General features: G+C 41.0%; 1 protein-coding gene across 8 annotated transcripts in view; it reads right to left on the reverse strand.

The window, feature by feature from the left end:
* Window positions 1-18876, reverse strand: part of ABCC8 (ATP binding cassette subfamily C member 8) — a 166683-nt gene that overhangs the window by 130620 nt on the left and 17187 nt on the right. For 7 of the 8 annotated variants that reach the window (XM_029582987.1, XM_029582988.1, XM_029582994.1 and 4 more), the window contains 3 exons: window positions 9614-9780; window positions 5281-5523; window positions 2633-2821 (listed from right to left, as the gene is read on the reverse strand). In XM_029582987.1, the coding sequence (XP_029438847.1) occupies window positions 2633-2821; window positions 5281-5523; window positions 9614-9780 (599 nt within the window). Of the gene's footprint in view, window positions 1-2632; window positions 2822-5280; window positions 5524-9613; window positions 9781-16765; window positions 16877-18876 lie in introns of those variants that run through there. The other variant, XM_029582995.1, reaches the window with a different exon arrangement.

The raw sequence follows: 18876 nt of genomic DNA on the forward strand, positions 1-18876 counted from the left end.
TTAAAATCTAAGGCATTATAGTTTTAAAACATTTAAGGACTATGCACCAAAGTTTAGTGTACATGCTAAGGGAGATAATTTTCAAAATGATTTACGTGCTTAAAACTGGGTTTTATATGTGTAAATGCTCTTTACCCATGTACGTGGGTTTTTGAAAATTGCTACAATTGCCATTGAATAGCAAATAGGGTTTACCTGCATGAAGTGCACTTAGTGCAGATAAATGGGTTTTGAAAATTGCTACAATAGTATGTTACATTTACATGTGTAACTCCTTTGAAAATTACTTCCTAAGATTGTCTAATGTGTGTAAAAATGGTATATATTGCACAAAGGGCCTAGCATGCACACTACACCAATTTGAAATGATGTTAGCATGCATGCACTAAAATTAGCATGTACATGCATGCAAGGTGAAGGAAAGTCAGATGCAAGTGAGGCTTTAGAGGATGCATGGTATCTTCTCATTCATAAGCTATTTAGTTTCCACTTGTTAAAGCCTAAAATTTGACACCTAGCTGCTATTTGAAGGGCTTAGCTAACGCGATGCATTGGCGATTACTGATTGAAGAGATGAAACTGTTAGAGCAGGAGATGTTGTGGGAGATGAAGAATAGAGGAGAGATGGAGGAGAGGAGGCCAGATATACCCTTGAGCAGAAAAAATGCCACATGTATGCAAACAAGAAAATGCAATTTCAGATCAAAGGCTTACCGATGACAGCTGTTTTTCAAACACTGTTGCAGAGCCAAAAAAAGTTATATTGCTATTGAAAAATAGGTATGTGAGAAAAACGCACAGCACCATTTAGAATTTTTAACTGATTTCTGAGCAGCCAGTTTTACTTCCTGTAACCATGATTCTCATAACTTGAGACACATTAATCAACCAGTCAGAAAGTGGCCATGATCTTATGACTTTAAGATCCTTTGTGTTACGACAGCACAAAGCATCCCGCCTTAAAAGAACCCTTATTTAACCAGTGGATGTAATACCATAATTAGTGTCAAACAAAATATAGCCCTAAATGAATGGAGGGTCAACGAATGCAAACACAAAGAAAATGGCATGAAAAATGGGCGACAATATTTGCTTATTTGTGGTCGGCACATGTTCTGTTCCTTTTCCATTTGTAAACTTTCTGGAAGCACAGGTCCAAAAGAAGACTGAAGTTATTTGCTGTCTCTTCGGTATTGCACCCATAATGAGAAGCAAGTGTCTCTTTTGGTTAGTTTTTCAAAGGGGTTCTTCTGATGTAAGACCATTGCTAATTTTGACAACAGCCAGAAGACTTTGCCATGCGCAGTCTTAAAAACCTGAGTGACAAAGTACAATCAACTTGAAAGCATAAAGTAAAGTTCTCTTGGCTCTTCTAATACCTCACATTTAGAAAAAATATATATATTTAAAGAGCAATAATAATAGTAACAGATGAGTGGTAATCTAATCTTAGCATCTAATAAAAGGATAGACTACAAAATACTATCCATAATACACAAAATAATATATGAAAAACAAACAAATTGGCTAAGTGCATCCATAAAACTCCACTCACCAAACCAAAATCTCCGTTCAGCTAACAAAGGTCTATTAAAAATTCCACCCGCTCGTCACAAACTTACCTCAACTCGGAAGAGAGCCATATCCCTAGGAAGCCCCAAACTATGGAACTCCCTCCCAACCGAACTGAGAATACAACATTTAAAAACCTTCAAAAAAAGAACTAAAAACTTGGATGTTCACTAAAGCCCTATCAAAACACGCTATGACTCTATGCTGCAACTTCCCTCCCTTTTGTCCCATATAAACATGCGGAACCAATCCAAAGTACGTGATTTAATCTGTACAATTTACAACCAAACTATGTTTATAACGACTAAGATAACTATGTTAACAAGTGTATGACTTTTTGAACACTCTGTTAAACATCGAAACTTTGTAATCCGTTGTGATGGCGAAACACGACAGTATATAAAACTAGATAAATAAATAAATAAATAAATAAATAAATGGTCCTAAATGCCCATAATGCATTACAGGCAATGCTGTCACAGTACTTGAGAGCTGCAATGATCTAAAACATTTCCCTGTTGTTGTTGCAAACCATATTTCATGTTATCAATTCTGCTCTTCTGACGTCTCTATGCATTGTGGTACTCTTTGTCCTGCGGGATGCACAGGGATGGGTGTTGGCTATCAGAACTGTCTCATGACATGGACTTTGATTGGATGCTTCATAAATCCCTTAATCACCGAGACCTCATTTCAAAATTAACCAGTTGCTAACAGTGACATGGGGAGCAATAGCAGCTGTACCTGAACTTGAGTGAAGCATGAATTTAGGAGATGATTAAAAACAGAATAGCAAACCTGAAGAATCTCTAGGAAAAAAAATCCTGGAGATCTACTTTAGATGCTACACAAGATGTGAAAAGTAGGCAAGAACATTTTTGCGGTACTTTCTTTTTAAATCAGCAAAAAACCCCAGCCATTATAACAAACAAAATGCCACTGTATTAACTGAAAAAAACAAACCACTTGATTTATCGTAATGGAATAAAGCTTGCAACCTCTGTTATCAGAAAGTCAAAATCATCCCCTTTATGTTGAAAGAAGAGAGGCCAGACAGTACCTGGGGATGAAAGGTCTTATTCTCATTGCTTAGATGGTGGACAATCCCAGAGATACAAAGTGGACCGGCAAACCCAAGCAAATCTGCCAGAACGCGGAAGATGCTGCTGAGAACAAGGGGCCTTCCAAATGCATAGCATAGGGCACGCCAAATGGACTTCGATCCTTGTGAACATGGAGACTGTTTGCTCTGTCATGGGGGGAAAAAGAAAACACGCAAAGTTTAATTCATGCTCTGATATCATCATCATCATCAGCCTTCACCATCAAGAAGGATGATGGTGAAGGCTTTGGCTGAAAAGAACACGTTGGAACAAGTGCCGATGAAAGGGAAGCTCTGATAATCGCAGTGAAAAAGCATAAAGGCGAAAGAGTAAGCGCATTGCTTTCAGCAGCAGAAGTTGCAATCAACCAAGGATGCATTTCCCCTTGACAACAGCATGACCCAAGGCAGATTACAATTTTAAAAGGCAGAGACTGTAACGACAGAGGGGACATGTTCTACTGCGCTTATCAGAGTTATTTCACGTAGCAGAACTGCAGGACAAATAAACAATTTGTGCATCGTACCAGCACAGATGTGAAAACTTAAATAGGCAGGAGGAGCCGTTAGTACATTTTCCGCTCTCATACTGCATTCACTGTATTCCTCTCAGGGCATCGTGTTAAAGCAGCTCCACTTGTCAGTGAACACTGGGGTTGAGAGGGAAAGGCTAATATTGTAAATGCTGATCCCGATGGGTCTCATGTCTACTGATAACTATTATCCTTGGACAGCAGGCGCAGCCTAAAAACTAACTAGGGATTAAAACAGTTTATATTTCTGGCACTAATAGCTACTTAAAAGATTTTTGTTTGCTGTCTTTTTCAGATGTTAAGTGATTGAATTGTGTCAGTCTTTTTACAGTGAACGGGAGTTGCACAAAAATACAAAAACAAGCTTCTTACCATCTCTTTTTATTAAAGAACAGGGACAGAAGTGTTGGGTAGTGTGTAATTACATAGCGGTTTTTGGTGGGAAAGGGGCACTTAGTTCATTTACTCTGCACAGTTTACTCCATCTACTAAATCCCTACTTGATCTCCATCATCCCTCCCTCTTGCCCTTACCATCACTTGCTCTCTCCCTCCCTCGCATGCTTGTATTCTGTCTCTGTTTTGGTTACTTAAGTGCCTCAGCTGGATCTCAGTATTACAACATTTCCTTGCATTTCTTTTTATGGGAAATTCTGCTTTTTTTGTATTTTATGGGAGCCTGCTGTGATCGTTGAATTGTTTCTATCAAAATTCTTCATTCTCTCTCTTTCTTTTCAATTAAAGCCTGACACTTGTTGACAGAACAGGCTCAGTACAGAGAGAGAGTGAAAGCTAAAACTGATGGAAACAGAAGCTTCTCTTCTTATTTGGGGTTGGCTGCAATGGAGTTTGCTCCATAACCTCTGGTGCCATGCAGTTCTAAGCTACCTGAAGAGCCCGTCTTTTTTTTTTGCCATGAAGGTTAATTCAGACTCCGTCCGCCAGAGACAAGTGACTCAAAATGGCAGCCTGGTATGTTTCAACATAAGAGGAAATCAGTGTCTAAAATCGCCACTGTTTTATTTTACTTACTGAATGAACGTGGATTGCGCCCTTTCAGTACTATGGTGAACTCTCTCAGCCCCTGCCTCCACCATTAAAACATTAATATTTTACATTGCATACATCGAGACAATGAAGCTAAGCAGCAGTTGTGGTGCTTTTATATAATGTTAGGATAGGGTCCTACTACATTACAAATCCCATTTTCAGTGGCTTCAGAGGAAGAAATATAAAAGTATTTCCATTACTTTCCAGCATGCAAATTGTGACGTTTCAATAACACAACGGACGCCTTCATTATAGCATACAATTAAGTAGCACTGTCCAGCAAATATTTCTAAACTGCAAAAACTATGTTCTGAAATTAGATTTCATTGGCTGATTCGAGGCATGCAATGGAACCTCTCCAGCCGCACCCCCTTTTTACATTAGTTCTACCTTTGAAAATTACACTTTCAAAGTCCACATTTCCAACAGCCCACAGATTTTGGTCTGAATTTTCACCTGAACTTTCAATCTGCTGAATGTGCACCTAAGTCCACTTTGAAAACTTCCAGGTTAGCCTAGTGTGTGCACATTCACAGAGAAACATTACACTTGTTCCCCAGCAGGTGTAGCTTTCTACGTGTACATTTATGTGCATGCTTGTGAAAATTGAAAGTACATGCATAAACCTTTCCCTGCTTCACCTCTGCCCCCAGAATGCATCTTGCGGCTGTATAGGCTTTGGGGCATACTTTTTGTTTGCACAGACCTCCAGCTGATTTTCAAAAGGCCATTGATGCACATAAACCTGGTTTTTATGCATATAAATCCTTTTCAAAATCAACCACCCTAAAAGCCTGCAAGAACTCAAAGAGGACATGAGACAACCCTTAAGACACGGATCCATTTTATAATAGTAATAATGCTCTGAAGGCTAAGAACTGCTTCCTCCCATCATAAAACCCAGGTGGCTGAAATCATCACTGCAATCTCTCTCCTCATTCCTCACAGGATACCTGCAAGAAGCTGGGGTCACAATATCTAACCTGAGGAGTGCCCTAGGCTCCATGTCACATCGTGAACGTACCTTTTGTGCTGTGAAAGCCTCGTTAAGGCGTATATAATTGGTTAAGGCTCTCATAGCGATGGGAAGCTTTCCTATTGCTTTCAGATCAATCGGCTTCTTGTGAGCAGTCTTAATGAACGTATCCATCCACCAATAAGTTCCTTTGGACAGCAGGTTGACAAATGGCTGTAGGAACCTAACACCCAGGTCTTGAAGATCTTCTGGTGGTTTCACCTCTTTGGGAGATTTGAAGAAAATATATCTCTAATAAAAATAAAGAGATTATAAAGCACAGATGACATCAAATGCAGACTAAACAACTTCTGACTATGCATTTAAGGGGACATTTTTAAAGGAATTTCTGCAAATAAATGGGCATTTACCCATAGGAAAGTCCCCTTTCAAAATCGCCCTAAGCCCTCATCAGGGAAAAGAGCTCGCGTTGCCAACAGTGCCCAAGCTTTTCCATGGAGAGGAAGAAGAAGTGCTGTGGACAGGACTGGGTCAGGCCCAAAAAAGCAAACATGGGGATTTAAATTTGAAATCCCCATGCCTGATTTTCATGGATTCGACTAGTATGCTTTGTGCTATAAAAAAGCAAGTTTAAACACCACCACCACCATCTCCCCAGAACCGCAGCCCATGGGATTTTCAAAGGGAAACTCCGCAGAGATTTTCTCTGCTTCCAGGACCATTAGGGGGGGGGGGCTGCAAGTAGTACCACTTCTCTGAAAATTTACCTCCCCAATTTAAAAAAAGTGACAGAACAGGGATGCATATTACTCACAACAGATAGAAAATCATCAACAGGTTACACTAAGGGCCATATGTACTAAGCATTTTGCCCATTGACACAAAATGAAAAAAATCCCTTAGTACATCTGGCTCAAATGTATCAAACATTTGCTAAGATAACAACAAACCCACGCATGTATTGTTCCATGGTGAGACCGCACCTTGAGTATTGTGTGCAATTCTGGTTACCACATCTCAAAAAAGATATAGTTGCATTGCAGAAGGTACAGAGAAGGGCAACCAAAATGATAAAGAGCATGGAACGGCTCCTCTATGAGGAAAGGCTAAAGAGGTTAGGGCTGTTCAACTTGGAGAAGAGACGGCTGAGGGGGGATATGATAGAGGTCTACAAAATCATGAAAGGACTAGAATGGGTAAATGTGAATTGGTTATTAACTCTTTCAGATAATACAAGGACTAGGGGGCACTTCATGAAGTTAGCAAGAAGTACATTTAAAACAAATCAGAGAACATTCTTTCACTCAATGCATAATTAAGCTCTGGAATTCATTGCCAGAGGATGTGGTTAGTGCAGTTAGTGTAGCTGGGTTCAAAAAAAGGTTTGGACAAGTTTCTGGAGGAGAAGTCCATAAACTATTAGTCAAGTTGACTTAGGAAATAGCCACTACTTATTACTGGCATTAGTAGCATGGAATCTCTTTAATGTTTGGGTCTTGCCAGGTACTTATAGCCTGGATTGGCCACTTTTGGAAACAGGATGCTGGGCTTGATGGACCCTTTGTCTGACCCAGTATGACAACTTCTTATGTTCTTATGTATGCTGGAAGGCACTTCTTCGATTCATATTGCACAGCGTGCTCCCTCATTATCTCATCAGATCCTGGAAACACCTCTTGTTACTAATTCTAAGAGCAGGCACTAAATATTGATGATGGCTATAAATATTTCAGCTAAAACCACCACAGAAACAGGCACCAATTTTCACCTCTTTATTGTCAGTCTCAGCAAGTGAGGTTAAGGACTTGAAGGACAGGAAGACGGAGTCACTCTTTAATCTTTATGGGATGGCTCTCTGAAAACAGAGCTCAGGCAGACAGTCTGCCACTGGAAATAGGTTTTATTCTGCACGTTTTGTGCTGTACCTTCCACTGGAGAAATGGAGGACCTCAGTCATGTAATGCTGTAAATCAGGTACCTTTTATAACCACAGGCAACTTGATACTCAAAGAGGGCTCATCATCTGATTTAAGGCACGTTAACTAGGAGCTTTATTTTGGCACCAATATTCAGCTGTTTGTGGTCTCCAAATAGTAATGTTGGTGACATTCGCTACCAGTATTGCTGTCACGGTAATAATGGAAGAGATTGGAAACATGGAAAAAGAGTTCACTGCCATCTGGCTAGGCCTTGGGTGCTTCAGCTGGGATGAGACAGTGGAAGACAGGAAGAGACCAGAGTCATCTCTTGCATTTTTGTATCTGGTGGGGGGCACCTTGTAGAGATGTGCATCGGGTGCCCAATCATTTTTGCTTTCAGGTTCGTGTGGCTGCAGGAAAATCTCATTTTCCCACGGATCTGCATTTTTTTTTCCATCAAAAATCATTTTTGTGGCTTAGTGCGCACTAATGGGGTTTAGCGCGCACAAACAAAAATAACAAAAATTAACAGTTTTTTTGTTAGTGCGCTCTAACCCCCAATTAGTGCGCACTAAGCCAAAAAAACAATTTTTGAATGAAAATTCAGGGGAAATGCGATCATTTATCAATTTTACCGATATATGATGATTTTAAAAATATCGTATGATATTTTAATTCATCATAAAAATGATTCACATCCCTAGCACCTTGAGCTGCTATGCTGCTGACGTTGATTTAATTATTTTGGAAGAGGGACAGATCAGGTGCTAGGCTTCAAGGTTTTTTGACAATATTTTGGGAGATGAGGTGTAAGGGATCCAGTTTACTTGACTGGTGTTTTTTTCTTTTAGATGTAACTGACTATATTTCAAATAGCCGATTCTGTGTAAAGTTGTCCAGATAAACATACCCGGATACTTTAGCTGTGCCACTGAACATGCATGGCTAAACTTAAATTATCCGGTTAGTTTTAAACATGTATATGTAGTGGCATCCAGGAAAGTTACCTGGAAAATTTTAGCTGTATATATTCTGCAGAATTGTCCCACTGAATATTTGACTAAGGTTATCCAGGTAACTTTGCCGCTCTCCATACTACTGATTATGGACTTCAGCATATTAGATGTTTAGCAGCATTGATTCAATCTGCTGTATCAAGCCGGAATGTTTGATAAAGAAAAGCATCAATGCCTGAGAATCAAGGGCTGCAAAACATGGTCACCATGCTGTTCAACCTCCCAGACATCCATCCCCCCGTAACTGAGTACTCAAGACTTGGATAGTGACACTGTGGCAAACCAGGGAGTTTAAAGTCCCTTCTGGCCATGTGCTGCCTTTTTTGGGTGGGTGGCAAACAGTGACCCACCGTTCTCACCTTCTGCACTTTGGTATCAGGCAAATAATTATTCCAACAAGGGCTTTTAGGTGTGCAAGGAGGACGTTGCAGCTAAAAGAGGGAACTCAGGCATGCAGGCAACTCCTGTCCTGTTTGATTATTGAGAGGGTTTCCATCTAAAACTGAAAGCCCTACCCCCACCACCAAGAAGAGGTGCAGCCTGACATTGGCAAAGCAGTAAAAGTCTGCAACTGCATGATGTGGCAAGTCATGTTGAGGAGATCCTCAAGTCTGAGTGGGACTCAACTGGCTGGGTATATACCAGTAGATGCCTTATATCAACATCTAGGAATAACAATAATAACTCTAAGTGAATTGAAATAATGCCAGATTGGGAGGGACAAGAGACGATTTCTTAGTGCTCCAGCAAATGCATGTATTTTTGCCAATGTTGATTTCAAGTTTGATTCTGTTTGGTGTTTACCATGTTCAATGGCAATTTATCTCAGTTAATGCAAGTCATGACTGTGGCCAATAGTCTTCCAAACTTGCTCGGTGTACCTGAATCTTTGTGTCCATATGGGATAGGGCAGATGGTGGGGTGTGATGAAACCAGACCAAATGAGGGGTAGACTTGTTATATACCACATGAGATTGGAACATTAAAGACCAAGTGGTACATTCAGACTGTATGTCAAGTGGTTCTTCAGTGACAGGGGATGGTGGACATTTCCTTTGTGGTCAATGTGCCATATGCCCCGTATCAGGCGGGCAACAAGAATGTCAGCTCATGCCAGCTGTACTGATGTTTCGTTTTTAATGATGACACTGACTGCTGTGGCCAACAGATCCAGAGATATCAAGGTTTTAAACATAAAAGCCTTCTACTCAAGGAATAAATACTTAAATCAGCAAAAAAAATCATAAATAAAATCATAAACACTTTGATAATCAAAACTAACTCATATCATAAAAACCAGATGTTTCCACAGGGGAAAAAAAAAAAATCACATCCTTCAAATTGTGCTGTTTTATGTTTTAGAAAAAACTTTACTAAATTCAATATTATTTGTAAATTATATTGTTGCTAAATCCAGAGGAAAATATGATAGGAAGTACCACTTACCCTCACCCTGATGACATTTATCTCCACGGTTAGTAACATCCCATACAACACAACCAGAAGTCCTGTCAGACAGAACCGCAGCTGGGACAGACCAATGGCATTATCACAGAACTTTACGAACTTCATGGTTTTTGTTATAAAAGCTAAGGTCCAGTATACTAACAAAGCTGCCAAGGGAAAGGAGAACAAAACATAGTCAGGCCCAACTGTTTTGCAGATAAACTGAACAGTGTACAAGAAACATAAATGAGTAAAGGCGTAGCTCGTTAAAGGTGGTTATGCATAGCAGAATTCAAAGATACAACTGTCTGTGTGTAACATAGAAAGAGTAATTTTATAACTGTGTGGTGCAATTCGTACATGGCGACATGCAGAGTTTAGTCAGCATTTTCAAAGCAAATTTATGGGAATTAGTTCAGTTTGAAAATGCTTGGGTAATTGGGCCACTATGCACATAGATAAATTCAGATGAAATTACACTTCTTCTTCAGGGTTAACTTATGCGCGTACGTTTTAAAATCAAAAAGTATGCATGTAGGTTCCAATTTTGCCTCTTGGAACGCCGATCTGCAGCTCACGCACAAGTAAACGCATAACCGGGTTACACATACACACTCACACACGCTTATATGTGCAGAGAGCCTTGGACATAAATGGCTTAAAAAATCAACTTCTATACGGTCAAAATATATTTTTCTTAAAAACAGCTCCGTATCTCTTATTTTGTGTTTTTTTTTTTTAGATCTTTTCCGTTCCAGCTTTCCCCCACATCACAGTAGGCATTTCTAAATCACAGTTATGTCTTTGATACAGCAGCTAGGAAAGAAGAATCTTCCTAGGCTAACCCCCAATGCCCATTCTCTCCTTGGGGACCTGCTGCATCACTTCTGTAATTTGCATACAATCCCACTTCTTCCAGAAAGAAAAACAACATTCTTCAGTGCCTGATACAGACTAGACAAAATTCTTGCTCTCTTCCATACATCTTAGAACAGGTACAGACGAAGATTTCTCTTAGGAGCGTACAAGAAAAAAAAAATAACTGTTTAATTTTTCTTGTTGAATTTTGTAGTAATTTCATTTTGCCATTCTTCGTGTGCGCTAAAACCATTAACTGCATGCTAAAACGTTTTAGCATTTGCTAAGACAGCGAAATGAGAAAAAATGGTTTTTTTGTGCCACTTCAGATTTGAAATGACATAAAACAAAGTTTGTTGTGTTTTCCATGCCATTTTAAAAACACACCCTTGAACTTGCATACTTTAAGGTGAATTATAAAAGGCCGGCATGCGCCCAAACCAGGAGATACGCGATTATGTCGGGCTGGCGCACGCCAAGCAGATTTTAAAAGATGCCCGGATACATGCTTATCTCCCGCTGCGTGCACAAATTAAATGTTCCAAAAAAAGGTGCGGGGCTAAGCACGTGGTCTGGGCAGATCAAGGGGCTCCTGGATTTCAACTTCAAATTTGCGCATAATTACTTTCGCGCACAGGCGTGCGCCGGGTCCTCTGCCACATAACTTTAACTTCTGATATGGAGGACATGAAAGAAATAAAATAGATTGATGGTGTTTTAATGGTTGGGGCTAACAGGGGAGAAAGGAGGCTATTAAACCTGGAAGCCCTATCCCTTTTCTGGGCGAACTGGGAACAAACTGGGAAAACTGGTAATGGCATTGGCTATAATGGTGTCGGCACTCCCACAGTAGAAGTGACATTTGCACGCACAGATGTGCGTCCACTTAAAATTGCATGCACATGTGCACGCAGTCAGGCTGCGTTATGACGTGCATGCATTTACATATGTTATAAAAAGGCCATGTCCCTGGGCGCGGGCCGACAAACGCATGCGCACTCATGCACCTATTTAAGAGTTACAGATCTTAGACTCCTTAGTAAAAATTGTCCCCAAATACCGTCATTTCTTTGAGTCAGAGCCCCTAGATGTCTAAAGCTGCAAAGAATTTAGATTGCTAAGGACCTCATCTGCTTAACACTAGAACTAAAGCCAAGTTAGAAATCTGAATGCCACTTCCAATCACTCATCATTTTCCTCCATGAGTAAAATGTAACTGATAAACTGGGCAACAACAAGAAAAAGCTGACCAGGGCATCAATGAATGGGTGAATTTTTCCATTAACTGCAGTACAGCTTTACAAGCTCAAGGTTAACGGGAAAAGTCATGGATCCCTCCTTTTAGCTGTATCAGCATCGGCACAGAAGGATGAGCCTGCCAGCCATTACCTACACAGATGTTACTACAGCAAAAACATAAAGGAAGGAAACTAAAGCAAGATTTTACAATTTACTGCACAAACTCATCACTCTGCCTTCATATAACCAATAAGGTTTTTTTGTTTTTGTTTTTGTTGTACTGGTTTAATGCATCCTCACCCTCCACAATTCATGACAGGTCGTACCCAGCAGCGAGCTGCTCTTTAACATATGGCCGGATGACAGAAAAATACATGCATACCGGAAAATAAGTACTGTTAGGGCCTGACTTTGCTAAGGGATTTTCTCCCACTCGTCAGGGGAAATAGCTTAAGTGAATCAGGCCCTTTGTGCTTCTGGATAACAAAGAGCCATTTCACATCGCTTGACATCCGTCTCTCAATTTAAAGAAAAAAAAATCATCACCAAATGAGAGCGTGATATAGTAGCTGAACATACGATACAGAAGCATCCCTTATTAATACACACTGTGCTAAATGTTGTATTACTTTATCTCATTTCTATATTTTAAATTTGCATTTTACCATTTACAAGCAATCATTTGCTAAAAGAAGACCAAAAAAATCATATTTAACATTTAATGACACAGACTGACTATTCAAGCAGTACGGCAATGATGCAAACCCAAGTCCACGACGACAGGAGATCTGATATATGAAAAGCCGAATCAGCCAGCAATTCAGGAAAATGGGGAAAAAAGGAAAAAAAAACACTGTATTTGAGAGAGGGATAAAGCTTATTATTTCTTGAGAAGACACTTTATAAAAGAATTATGCATAATAAATATGCTTGGGGTGAAAAGAAATCACCTCATGCATTTCAAATGAAATAATATTCCTCCGAGCAACACAGGAACGCATGCATTTCTATTTGCATAGTTAACAGAATTCCATTGTTGCTGTGGTAACTGGGCTCGTACATTATATAGCAGAGGGCAGTGGTATATAAATCAGAGCGTTAAGTTAATCTCTCCTAATGGCAGAAAATGCTCGTAATCTTTTTCCACCAGTAAACATTTTGATCTTTTGAGCTAGGATTGCCTCTGATTACCTAAGAGCCTGATTTAATAAACTTTGCCACCCCCTCCCTAGACATGAAATGGGGGGGGGGGATGGGATCCCTTAGTGAATGAGGCCCCCAAATGTTCATTTGTTTGAAAGCCAGAATGCTGGAAAATCTGGAGAGAGCAAAAAGGGATTTGGGGGATGATGTTTAATTTTGCCATTGGAGGTCATCATAGGCTTCAGAAAAAATAAAGGACTCCATGCAATCATTCTAAGTGGGATTAAAATCTCTCTTCTGTTTTCCAGTTAATGTTGAGCTACTAATAGAGAGGAGAGCCACATAATCTGGCTCCAAAAAGTGAACGCTTGAAGAGAGACAGACCAGGTTGATCTTGGTTGCTTTCCTCCTCCGGATGCGATATCGACTTTGCTTTTCAGAAACCTTCATCTGATTGTCCTACACTGGAGCAGCTCCTATTCCAGTCTTGGATGAGGCTAGGAATCTGTAAGTGGGGCAGGTCTGACACCCTGAACAGCTGCCCTCCTATTGCTTTCATAACACAAAGACGAATTGAAATCACTTCGGATCTACAGGCTGCAGCCATCCATTAGATACCTAATAAGGAGAGCTGATTAGGGTGCTCGAGTCCTGACTATCCTACCCTAATTTTGGGAGCTGCCAGCAGGTTTTCTGCGAGCCACTCCCTCCCGCAGGTCGCCCAAGGTCTCGCATTTCCTCCCTGAGCCTTGACCTGTTGGAAGGGGCACCAGCCAAGCAGGCTACCATGCAGCAAGCCTAGCAACCTCCCTTCCTGCAGTCAGCAGTCCAACCCATTGGGTGTCTTTGGGATCCCAATAGCCAGCGCCCACCATCTGTTGCACCAAAAGCTGTGGCCCTAGCCACAACCCCATTTGAACCTCCTGGATCCTCCCCTTAAGCTATCCCCCCTCCCACCCCCATATTGTGGACGAGCACCCCATCGTGACAGGAATAAAAAGTGATAAGTGATACATTTTCAGTCTAACTAGCATAGTTAAGTCCTATTAATCACCAGAACAGGTGGGTTGAGCAGATAAATTTGCTGCTTCTGGGAACAAGTGAGAAAGAGCAGGAGAGTTGTAAGAGCTGGCGAGTTTTAAATCTCCTGCTGGTTCTGCCTCCCCCCCCCCCCCCCCACATCATAGAAACATATAAATAATGGAAGAAAAGGACCAAATGACCCACCCTGTCTGCCCAGCAAGCTTATGCCAGAATCTGCTGCACTGTGCAGGTTTCCTCCATGCTTATTAGTTTACCAGACCGTAAAAGTCAGGGCCCTCCAATGCTGTTTGAATCCAATTTCCCTTAACCCCTGCCGTGAAAGCAGAGAACTATGTTGGAGCTGCATCAAAAGTATCAGGCTTAGTGATTAAGGGTAGTAAGTGCCACTACAGCTAGTTACCCCATGTTTATTTGTTCCTCAAACTGGAAAAGTTGGGGCACTTTTTGGTTGCTGTCTGAATCCAATTCCCCTTTTTTCACTCACTGCCGTTGAAGCAGAGATCAATGATGGAGTTGCATTAAGTCTTGATACTGTTATTTGTTAAGGGTAGTAACCGCCACACCAGCAAGTTACCCCCATGCACTCTTTCCTTTATTTCCATCCTCTGGCCTTTAGGGATCCACAGTGTTTATCCCACGCCCCTTTGAATTCTTTGACTGTTTTTGTCTTCACACCTCTTCCAGAAGGGCATTCCAGGCATTCTCCACCCTCTCCATGTAGAAATATTTCCTAATGTTGGTTTTGAGACTTCCTCCCTAGAGTTTCATTTCATGACCCCTAGTTCTATTGATTTCTTTCCAACGGAAAAGATTTGACAATTGTGCATCATTAAAACATTTCAGATATCTGAAGATTTGTATCATATTCCCCTGCATCTTCTTTCTTCCAGGTATACATATTCAGATCCTTCAGCCTCTTCTCATAAGTCTTCCAATGCTGACCCCTCATCATTTTGGTCGCTCTTCTTTGGACTGCCTCTATTCTGTCTTTATCCTTTTTGAGATATGGGCACCAGTATTACATAGCTACATGGGAAATGACGGCAGAAAAAGACCAAATGGCCCATCTAGTCTGCCCAGCAAGCTCCCACACTTATCTGTTTCACTGACCACCAAGTTCAGGGCCCTTGTTGGAAATTGCTTGATTCAAATTTCCTGCCACCCCCTGCCATTGATGCAGAGAGTAATGTTGGAGTTGCATCAAAAGTGAATCGTAAGGCTTAATGGTTTAGGGTAGTAACCGCCGCATCAAGCAAGCTACCCCCATGCTTATTTGTTTACCCAGACTGTGTAGTTCAGTCCTAGTTGGTTGTTGTCTGAATGCAAATCCTCTTTTTCACATTTTCCCTTGCTGTTGAAACAGAGAGCAATGTTGGAGTTGCATTAACCATGTGAAGGCTTACTGAGTAAGGGTAGTAATCACCAAGTAGTAGCCACCATTCCAGCAAACCACCCCCATGGCTCTTCTCTTCATTCCCATCCTCTAGCCTTTAGAGATCCACAGTGTTTATCCCATGCCCCTTTGAATTCTTTGACTGTTTTCTTCTTTACCACCTCCTCCGGAATGGCATTCCAGTCAGCCACCACCCTCTCAGTGAAGAAATACTTCCTGACATTGAACGCAGTATTCCAGGTGAGGCCTCACCAAGGACCTGCACAAGAGCATTATCACCACTTTTTTCTTACTGGTTATTCCTTTCTCTCTATAGCCCAGCATTCTTCTGGCTTTAGCTATCGCCTTGTCACATTGCTTTACCACCTTCAGATCATCAGACACTATGACCCCAAGGTTCCTCTCTCAGTCCATGTGCATTAGTCTTTCACCCTCCATCACAACCAGCTCTTTTGGATTTACCGCACTCCAGATGCATGACTCTGCACTTCTTGGCATTGAATCCCAGCTGCCAAATCCTCAACCACTCTTCAAGTTTTTTAAAATCACTTTTCATTCTCTCTATTCTATTTTATTTCATATTTTGAATTTCATATTTAGTTTAACTGTTTTACTGTATTCGGTCTTCATATGTTTATGTGAAGACAATTATGTTTTCTATAAACCGATGAGATATTTTGAATTGAATGTCGGTATAGAAAATAAACAAATAAATAAATATTCCTTCAGATGTGTCCACTCTGTTGCAGATCTTAGTATCATCCGCAAATAGACAAACTTTACCTTCTATCCCTTCTGCCAGGTCACTCACAAAGATATTGACTTGAACTAATCCAGTTGGCCAGTGCCAACATCACAGATTGGAGACATTGGTGCCAATCATTCCAGGGGTACTGCATCATCCCAGGTGCCAAGGTGAGAAGATCCAGCCCCCTGCACTGGCCATGCTGACCCTGCAGCCAGCACCATCGTGATCTGCCTGCAGCCTCCATTCTGCTTCTCTCTCCCCCCTCACTGCCAGAGCTGGGCAACAACTGAGGAGGTGAGTCTGGTGGCCTTCCCAGGAAAAACAAGCCATTTTCTTTTTCAAACCCCACAGAATGGAAATGAGGTGGCAGAGCAAAGAAAGCATTTCTTTTCAGTCCCTAGCAGGGCGAAAGGAGCAGCAAAACAGTGATGCAAGTTGCCTTCGGAGCTGTATCTTACTGCAATTTGCAGTCGGCCCACTCGGGATCCCAGGAATGGTGGAACCCAATGCAGTCATATTGATTACTATAGCTCTATACTGGCACTGTTGATTGCTCTTAGACAGAATAGTCTGGGGCTCATTTATAAGGTGTTACTGTTAGCACTGACAGTGTATTATAAAGGAAGCTCTGTTCCCTTTAGCACCAAAACAGTGCTGTATCTTTGAGTGAAACTAATAGCACTACTTTGTCATATGACATGGTATTGCAGATGGTAGTGGTTCTTACCCAGGGTTACCTGGAAACCTGTCAGGGAGTTCACAGCCAGCCCATTAGTGCCTCAGAAGAAAGGGAAGCCTGAACTGCGAGAGACAGTCATCTGCCACTGCACAGAAAAAAACACCCTCATTGATATCGATGATCCTTTGTCAACAGCAATCTGTACGTCTACCTAGAATAAGCCACAGACTATATTTAGTCTTTATTTCTTTTGATGGGAGAAGTAAGGCGGATAGAGTCCACCTGTAATATTCATCCCTCTGACTCTCTAAAATGAGCAATGCAAACTTAAGCTGTCTGATACTCCCCTCCCCTCCCCCCAGGCGCAGCTCCCTCCATTTCACCCTCAAGCTTCAAACTGGCACCAGTTTGTCAGGAAGAGACAACAAATCACTGCTAGAAATATGCCTTCAAGCTACTGCAGCACTCTCGTGGAAAGATGCCCCCCAAAAACCACATATGCCAAAAAAAAATAGCCCCCAAAATCCTGCAGCCAATAAAAGGGAAACATTTCCCACACACGCTCACAAAAAGTAGCCCAACAGGGTGTGAAACCCGCCCATTTGGCAACACTGGGTGAAAGTATTTGCTCAAGAAAGTACTTTCAAAGTGGTGTACATGCATGCTTTATAAAAAAAAAACCCTGCCTCCACGTATAAATCAGGGATATTATGTGTACACGTTACATTTTTTTCACGCCTAAAATATATACGCATTTATAAAATAGGTGCAGAAAGTAAGCATTTTCTTGCACTGGAAATATTCGTGCATACTTTCAGAGCAGAATTACGTAGCATTTTATAATCTGGTCAGCTCCTGCTGGACAGTATATAAAATACTAGAATAAACCTCTGCACGTCCAGTTACGCGCACACATGCTGTTCCATAAATAGGTTTGAAAGTTAGGGGGCACATCCTCCTCCTGCCTTTATTTCCTGATTCAGCTGCAGAGCTCACTTGCAAATCCATCATGCATGGAGAGGTCAATATTCAAAACTTTTGTGCAGGTAACTTTTCCAGTTATGTGCACAAAAACCAAGCTCTGAATATTTTCCCCCACACTGAAACATTAATTTTATGCGTGCAAAATGTATCTACACAAAAAGGGACATCACTGGAAGCGGGGCTAGCCATTGAGCATGCATATTGAGTGCTCTCCAGAACCTCTGATCTGAAAAATCAGTGTCTTAACTTTAGCCGAATAAGGTTATGCATCCATTTTATTGAAGTATATTAAAGGAGAGACTTGTATGAGCATGTCCCCGAATATCTGAGAGAAATTATGGACCTGATTTTAAAAAGCATTAACATGCTTAAAATTAGGTTTTACATGCATAAATGCATTTTGCTCAAGTAAGTGGGCTTTTGAAAATTTCTAGAATAGTATATTATGTGCATAACTCCTTTGAAAATTACCTCCTGTGGTAACTTGACAATAGCACCTTGGGAAACAGCCCGAAGGAATAAGGAAGCAGACTCTGGCTGTTTCCTTTGTGTGCAATTTATTTACAGTGAAAAGTCAAACAAACAAATGCAGCTCACCTTAAGTTCAGGTAGCACACAAATGTCACACATAGCAGGTCTTTGCATGGAATGGATTCCTGTCTACTCCGCAGGGCCTCTCGAACCCTTCTAGGCCCTAAGTTTTTGTAAACTGGTGAGGAGCTCCTCCTTTCATCCAAGATTCCTTGTGGGTCTGGATCTTAAGGAAGACTGGGTGAGACAGCTGTGCCCAGTCCCTTAAGGTGGTCTGAGGGAGTTTCCTATAAATTTCCTCACACCTCCATCATGTGTAACTTTCCCTTGGTAAATATGCTGCTCACTGTTTCTCTGAATATTGCCCTAAACATTAATGCCCTTTTTACTAAAGGGGAACACATTGGAATATAAGATAAAATTATAGTAATATAGTAGATGACAGCAAATAAAGACCAGTTGGCCCATCCAATCTACACATATCATTATTCACATAAAATCATAGCTCTTTTTCACATGAAATAGTGGCAAAAACAGCACAAAAATGTGTGCCACAAACTTTCACAACTTGCATTTGTAACAAACAGTTCTGCAGAAAAAAAACATTTTTATCTTTTAAAATTGTTTTTTGCAACACCCAAGCA

Source organism: Rhinatrema bivittatum, chromosome 17, assembly GCF_901001135.1.
Source record: "Rhinatrema bivittatum chromosome 17, aRhiBiv1.1, whole genome shotgun sequence".
Lineage (NCBI taxonomy): Eukaryota > Metazoa > Chordata > Amphibia > Gymnophiona > Rhinatrematidae > Rhinatrema > Rhinatrema bivittatum.